At 38.4% G+C, this 8,396-nt stretch overlaps 1 protein-coding gene and 1 pseudogene across 1 annotated transcript in view; both read left to right on the forward strand.

Moving 5' to 3' along the window:
* Nucleotides 1-7,651, forward strand: part of LOC116853151 (receptor-type guanylate cyclase gcy-28-like) — a gene marked incomplete at its 5' end in the record, with an annotated part of 175,096 nt that extends 167,445 nt beyond the window's left edge. Inside the window, 4 exons of the mRNA XM_032834054.1 lie at nt 5,559-5,709; nt 5,841-6,000; nt 7,075-7,235; nt 7,460-7,651. Of these exons, the coding sequence (XP_032689945.1) occupies nt 5,559-5,709; nt 5,841-6,000; nt 7,075-7,235; nt 7,460-7,651 (664 nt within the window). The remainder of the gene's footprint in view (nt 1-5,558; nt 5,710-5,840; nt 6,001-7,074; nt 7,236-7,459) is intronic.
* LOC116853154 lies at nt 1,848-2,448 on the forward strand (annotated as a pseudogene).
* Nucleotides 7,652-8,396: the final 745 nt, after the last annotated feature.

The following is an 8,396-nucleotide window of genomic DNA, read 5'->3' on the forward strand; positions in this document are numbered from 1 at the left end:
TCACGATATTATTTGTTTTTTCGGTGTCTGTTTCCATTCTAGTCGCCATTTTGGGTTCGCCATTTTGAATTTTCAAAAAGGCCATACGTCATCGTAAACTAGACATTTCAATGAAAATTTTAAGCGCTTTTAAAGAATTTTATCTAAAAAATTGAAATGGGCAGGGGGTGGCCGATTTGACAGAGAACGCCCCATATATATATATATATATATATATTATATATATATACACACACACTACACACACACACACACAGGATGTTTTCAAAGAACCATTTAGCATTTATATGGTAGATAGTACACACTCTACTCAGTTTAAGGGGGGAAGTACATGTAAAATCGAAAAAAAAAATTTTTTTCAAGTTTGCTTAAATCGATAAATAAACTATCCAAGAATATCCCCAGAAAGTTATAGAAGCCAATTCGAGTTAGTTCTAAAGATATAAAGCCGAAACTAAGCAAGCGTCGAGCAAGCGTCGAGCAGGTAGACGGTGGCCGGCCAGCGGCGGTTTCTCGCCCCACCTCTCGGCCCTTTGTTCGGAAATTCCTCGATGCGTGTCACATTTCGGAGTTCGTAGTTCATGTACAGAAGTATAAATGTGTGTATCACGTGTATATCACATGATTCTGTACTTTTTACAGCTGCAAACGACAACGGTCAGTTCTGCTCCGATTTTCGGCGTGTGAATGTCGTAAGCATCATGGCGAGTTACCCGAAACGCACAAAATCTGAATCAGAACGAACTGCGCGGCCGAGGAAACGAACATTTCATGGAAATCAATATTTATTTGATACAGAAGATGGCCAAGATTCGAATATGAGTGCTAGCAATAGGAAATTGGCGGATAGGAGTATCGAAGATGTCATTCTTAGCCCGCTGCACTTTTATCGAATAATCGAATTCTTAACGGTTTTTGGTGCGCTTTCCGATATATTATGTTGCAAATCCTGCAAACAAAAAGTGACTTTTGAAGAGAGTGGACACCGAGGCTTAGGCTTTAACATTGTAGTGACGTGTGCGTGTGGTCATAGAGAAATACAATCGGGTCCGTTTATAAAAAATTCGTACGAAGTAAACAGACGAATTGTGTTCGTTATGAGGCTTCTTGGCATTGGACACGAAGGCCTTAACATATTTTGTGGACTTATGGATATGTGCCAAGGACTTGCAGCATCAGCGTACAATAATATAGTGCAACATTTGCACACGGCATCGGCAACGATGTTTCAAGAAATAACGAAGAAAGCTGTCGAAGAAGAGCGGAAGAAGAATGAAGAAAAAGGAAGAAACGAAACTCATTTAAAAGTGTCCGGCGATGGCTCGTGGAAGAAACGAGGTTTTACTTCACTTTTCGGACTGACAACGCTCATCGGATACTATACTGGTAAAGTAATTGATCTCATCGTAAAAAGTGGATACTGTTACGCGTGTGCTATAAATAAACAGAAATATGACAACGACGAATTCTTGGAGTAGTATGAAAATCATAAAGATCATTGTTCATCTAATCACGAAGGTTCGGCCGGAAAGATGGAAGTTGATTCAATTACTGAAATGTTTATACGATCTGAAGAAAAGCACGGCGTAAAGTACGTCAATTACATTGGCGATGGAGACTCGAAAACGTTCGCGGGTATTCAGAAAATAAATCCGTATGGCGACGATTGCCCAGTTACAAAAAACGAATGCGTAGGACATGTTGAAAAAAGAATGGGTTCGCAGCTCCGAAATATAAAAAAGAAAGAGAAGCTCGGCGGCAAAAATCGACTGACGGAAGTTCTTATAAAGAAATTGACAATTTTTTACGGCTTGGTTATACGACGAAATGTTAATTCAGTGACAGACATGAGAAAGGTTATTTTTGCAACCTTGGATCATTACTGTTCAAGCGACGAATCTCCAAGGCACGATAATTGTCCACCAGGCGCTGACAGTTGGTGCAAATGGCGTCAAGCTGAAGCAAGAAATGAATTGTCAACGTATCAGCATGGAGCTCGAGTTATTGACAACAAGATTGAAAAGCACATCCGGCCAATCTACGAAAAACTTTCCACTGAAGATCTTTTAACGCGTTGTTTAGGCGGACATACACAAAATTCAAACGAGTCGTTCAATGCGACTGTGGCGCTTGAATCCGAAACATCTTCACTCGGGGAAGAAAATCATGAAATTGTCGGCCTACATCGCTGCTGGAATGTTTAATGAAGGCTATTCATCCGTCTTAATGATTATGCAATTGCTGGGTTTGAAGATTGGCCAGCAATGCAAAATGTTCGCAGACAATGTCGATAACCGTCGAATCGCAAGGCAAGATAAACGGCACTCGCTCAACAGCAAGGAGGCCAGAACAGCACGCAGAATGGAGAAAATGCATGCGAACGAGTTGTACGAAGAAGAGGAAGGACTTATGTATGGTGCAGGAATAACCGATTAGTCGATAATTGCTGTACTCATAGTATGTAACTCATAGTATTCACATCGAAAACTTTAAACTGCTTTTTCTCGAGTTTTCATTTTTGCGCTTTTTTCAAATTGGCGGGCAGAATTAAAAAAAAAAGTATATAATCTATCGAAACTAGACAAAGCGCATTTTCTTCAATATTACATTCTCTTCTAAGTGAACCTATTTGTTGGTAAAAAAAAAGTCATTTTTACTATTTTTTACAGCAGGTTGAAAACAAAAATTGTTTACGTAAATTCACACTTTTTCGTTTAAAATTGTATAAAAATTTTTTTTCGCGATTTCTTCCGGGTTTTTGAAGTTCACACAGAAGATAAACTTATAAAATTAACAAATCGTTTGGATTTTTGATTTCAGATAAAAATTACGAGCTCCATCGTGCCCGTCAACTGGACACTCCGTCTTCGAGGCGCTGTCATCCGTGTCTTATAAGTCCGCCATTTTGGAATATTTGTTTACGAAAAAATTTGTGTGATATCTTCGGTGATAGTTTTAAATATATGCCAAGTTTCACGAAGATTGCTTATTTCATTCTCTCAAAAAAAAAATCGCAAAAAACGGCTCGTTTTTAACAATTTACTTGTACTTCCCTCCTTAAAATCTTACAAGGGACACTACCCAAGAGAGAGACACGCCATTTGTCTTGAAACTCGCACGCACATAGTATATGACATAATATTTCAAATGTGATATTTCAAATGTGATATTTTATATCGGCCCGTTTTTAATTTGCACAATTATTTAAACGATTGTTTATGGGCTTTGGACTTATCAATTTCAAGTTTACGGGTTTATGGGTTTTCGAGTTATGGTTTTTGATTGCGTAGGTTTACGTGTTTTTAGGTTTGTGTTTTTAGGTTTATATGTTATGGACTTATAGATATCAGTTTTACGTGCATCATCACTTCGAGTTTTGTTTAAACAATTGTCTAGATAATTGTCCAAGTTAAGAAACGGGCCGATATAAAATATTATATATGAAATGTCATATGCTACATGCGTGCTGAGTTTCAAGAAAAATGTGTCACACTTGGGTAGTGTCCCTTATTAGACCGGTATTCATAGTCGAATCTTATTTCAAAACCGTCTTAAGTAATATCTTAAGATGCGAATACAGCCCTGTAATTGGTTCATGATATCTTAAGACAGTACTTAAGATGATCTTAAATATAAGATCGGACTATAAATATCATAAGATCCTAAATATATAAGATATGTCCTTGTTTCGAACGGCCCGAGGGTGGAGAGCGGCCGGTTTGTTGTGCGAAATGCGGATAGGTGTCCGCTCGCCGCGTGGAGACCGCGGGCTTCGTCGCTAGCAGTCCGCTATCCAGCGGCCCAGTGAGATGACGTGGGGTGCAAGTGATTTGCAAAGTTCTTCGGAGACGGGAGTCTACGGCTCCGTGTTTTGGTGGGTCGCCGACTTGAATAAAGCGAGCTAGATCAATCGAAGCGGCGGCGCTGCGGGGATGCACCGCTTCCCAGCGCCTCCGCGCTAGGAGAAGTCCCCCTTGTCGGAGGATCAAGAGCAATGAGAATCGTAACGTCGCGCGGGCGACGTAGACTAAGTCTCGCGGGGACTTAGGCGCAAGTGGAACTTGCGCGTGGAGTCATGTATGCGACGGCTTTAGCTTCAGTGTCGGTGAAGAAGCGAACGTAGTTCGCGTAAGTGCTGCGGCGATTATGTGAAGGCGAGCGTATGTCGCGCGGATATGCCGCGTCTCTGGCAGCGTCTAAGTCCTGTGCGGACCTGAAGGCGAGCGGGGCTCGTGTGTATATGCTGCGTCCCTGGCAGCAGAGTTCCTGAGTACAACGACGACTCGCGCGGAGTCGGGAGCTCGACCGCAATAAGCTCTGGCGGCGTTAATACCCGGTATATGCAATACGGGAGAAGTCGCGAAGAGAGACGTCCACCGCGGTGGAAGCGTCAAGGCAATCCGAAGTGATTGCGCAAAGCCTTCTCTCAATCCTCGATCGTATTGAGAAGGTGGAGATCCGTGGAGTTACCATACACTTCGTAACACAAACGCCAACGTGTTCTCGGATACTCTAGAGGCGATAACCCAACGTGCAAGCGCACTCTAAAGGGCCGCGAAAACCTAAACCCGAATGCCAGCGTATCTGTGACACTCTGAAGGCAGCGATGTGCAGTGCAGATATGCACACATAGACCTCTGGCGAGGCAAGTACCCAACGTGCTTTCGCACTCAAGAAGGCGATATGAAGCTAACTAGAGTACAAAAGAATACCTCAGCGAGGCAGTGACCAGATGCGCTAATGCAGTCAGAAAACTAGAGTCGTCGCCCGCGGCGTCTTATATAGGCGCCGCACCAAAATTTAACTGCGAGCGACGGCCCCGGCTCGGCACGCTGCCGCGTAGCGGCGGCGGCGTGAAGCCGCGGCGAGCGGTAGTCGCCCGCGCGCGGAACGCGCCTAACGCACGGCCGCCCGCCGCCCGCTATCCGTGCGGACGACAGCTCCCGTACGGAACAGTCCTAAAGACATGGAGTCGATCTAAAAATAAAATATCTTTCTTTAGATGTCCTTTTATGCATTTATATTTTATTTATATATTTCAAAAATATTTTAGACTTTTATGCTGTATAGGTTGATTGTTTTTAGCTATATCTAAGGGTGCGTTCCTTTATTTATTGCGAGTACTGACACTATGACGTCATGAAAGTATACTGCTAGTAGCGTTCCCTTTTAACTTCGAGCACTGTCGAGATGGTGCAAGGTGACAAATGGGAACGCACTACCTTACTGCCACTGCTTTACCTCTCCAGCTGCAGTAGCCGCAGCAGGAAGTGACATCAAAATTCATGACGTCACAATCTCGTCGAAGTGCTTTTGTAGTGCACTGTAACTTATTTAGGAACGCTGTTAGTAGTACTGACAGTACTTGCAGTAAATAACGGAACGCAGCCTAATTTGTTATATATAATTAGTTACGTTTTATACGTAACTTAGTGAAGGATGATAATATTACATTGATCACTAATAACACTTATGACAGTCAATATATTAATTTATTTATAATCAGATAACTTTCTTACTTTAGAAAGATATCATGTATCATTGAAAACTTATATTAGGTTTATTGGAGCTTATCTCTGTTCGCCTTCACCGACTGTTTTGATCCTCACGGAATACTGTCCTCGCGGATCATTGAAAGATGTTCTAGAAAATGAGGCTATTAAATTGGACTGGAATTTTCGAATGTCCTTGATCCACGATATCGTCAAGGTAAAGCAGAGATGTAGAAATTCTATTTATTATAACAATCTATTTGTTATTAAGTTCTTTGAAATATCTAAACATACCAACTCGATAATCAGTTTTTTTCTATAACTCAGTGGTACTTTTTTTTCTCATAGGGGATGTCTTATCTTCACACTAGTGAAGTTTCCGCCCACGGAAAATTACGATCATGCAATTGCTTAATTGATGGTCGCTTTGTTTTAAAAATTTCGGACTTTGGTCTCAAAACTCTTACTACGCCCTCCGACTTGATTATGGACGAAAATTATTACACTAGTAAGTTACACAATTATACTACTATAATTATCAGGGTTTGAAAATAATGTGTTACTTGTACGCCGTTACAAGTTATTTTTTGCCACAAACGATTTGACTAAATAAATAGAAATAGCAGCATTATTAGTATTAATAACGGAAGTTATTAACTACATTTTTTGAAGAATGATAATAAATATAATAATTACTTAATTACTTTTATCGTTATTTTTTACATGTACATATACATACGGTGTCATGTATACCTACTTTGCTTAAAGAATCCGATAAAAGAATTAATAAAAATATATAAAATTTTAATTAAAATACTACATGAATTTATCATATAGTATTTTTTGCCTAAACATATCATTTCTACCGGAAATTTCAATTTCTCATATTTTAACTCTTATAAAAGTGTTATCAATTTTGTTTTATACCGTAAAAACTTACTTTCAACGATGAAATATTAATATATACATACTTTCCATATAATTTTATTATTTTTTTTACTAATTCAGTTATATAGATTTTTTTTTATATAATCCTATCAAATCATTTAAGCAAAGTGGTCATTATAACTACAGTTATGTGTACGTAATAAAATCGTTTTATATACGATTTTCAACCATATACTTATATGTATAAAGTTGAAAATTGCATAAATAGCTCTACTTGTACTATATGGCTTTCGGATGGGTACCGCATCCTTTGTGAATTTGTGTTCAAAATTTCTTGAACATTTAAGTTCACTTATTTAGGGAGAGGAACAACCAGAAATTTAAGTTATAATGGCTAGACATATATGACGTATATAGCATACATAAAATGAGCAATAATAAATCGTAAAAGAAGTTTTCAAAACTTCTAAAAAAAGTAAAAAGTATAGTTGGAAATTGAAATAATTCGTTATTTATCGAATAACAAATTTGACAACGAATTAGTTTTCAAAATGAGTAATGATAACAGTAATGAGTAACGAGTTACTTTTAAAAAATAACTTTTCCAATACCGACAAAAATATGTAAAGTAATATAACAATTAATCAGAGACAGTTAAATAGAGATCATCGCGATATGTGACTTAAATTTTCAGAATTACTCTGGGTCGCTCCGGAGCTCCTGCCGTTAACGATAACACCTGGGAGCATAGCGACGCAAAAAGGTGACGTGTACAGCTTCGCGATTATTTTGGAAGAAATAGTGGTTCGTGGTGGACCGTACGAAATAGCCAGAACTTTCATGACAGCGCAGGAAGTATAACCCGTTTTAACATGCGATATTTTAGAGTCGATTTTTTAATAATAGTTTAAACTTAGATTTAAATTTAAACTCTGTTTAAACACATCAAACACATTTCTTAGGATACAGTTTAAATTTAAATCTAAGTTTAAACTACTACTAAAAAAATCAGCCCTTAATTACTTCTTCTGTTTATCTCAATATTTAATCATATTGTGCCGATGTTTCATACTCTAAAGATCGTGAGCAAAGTGTCAGCATCAGAAAATCCACCATTAAGACCAGAAGTTGCTCCGAAGGAATGTCCGCCGGACATATTATCACTAATGGAGAGATGTTGGCACGAGTTTCCCGAAGAACGACCTAGCTTCCATGCAATTCGCGGCACAATACGAGGAATTATGAAGTACGACTCAATAACATTGTTTTAAATGTTGCAGTTTCATAAAATTTAGGAACTCCAGGCAGATCAAAAAATCACGATGACGTCAAAAATGACGAAAAAAAACTAAACTTACTTCTCAGTCATAATTCTATTATTTTCTAATTATTTTGATTTTCTGTTCTACTCAGAACGTTATTTATAACACGATAACTTGTGTAATATACAAAGAGAAAACTGCACCAAGATACTAACTTTTTTCTGCAAAGTATTAATTGCACAAAATTAAAAATATTTTTACACAATGAAAGCACATGCAAAAATAAATTAGAGCATTATTTTGTATGTGACAAGAACGATAAAAAATTTAAAACTGACATTTCGAACTGTCAGTTAATGTAAATATTTATTTGATACAAAAGTTTTGCAATTTGTACAAAGTGTTGCACTTATATACAAGTCAGTATGACAGGTTGTCTGTGTTTTGCTATGTGGTCGTGCGCAGTCTCAATAGACCTTAGTGCCTATTGCGGAATGCTCACTTGGAACATAAACTTCATAGAAAAGGAAGCGCGCAAGTGTGCATTTCACCAAGATTTATTGAAATCGCGTACGACTACACTCCTGCTATCGAAACGGATAGCAACACGTGATTGAGCTATACAGGGTATTTTTTAACCTCCGTCCACGAAGCACATAGCGTTATTCCTTATGAAAAATTAAATCGAAAAGTCCTGAACCATTTTTGTCTTTGATGCTTAACAAAGCAGATAATCTTTAATAAATTCCAGCAA

Source organism: Odontomachus brunneus, unplaced genomic scaffold (genome assembly GCF_010583005.1).
Source record: "Odontomachus brunneus isolate Ranch 3 - 2012 unplaced genomic scaffold, Obru_v1 Obru_scaffold_282, whole genome shotgun sequence".
Taxonomy (NCBI): Eukaryota; Metazoa; Arthropoda; class Insecta; order Hymenoptera; family Formicidae; genus Odontomachus; species Odontomachus brunneus.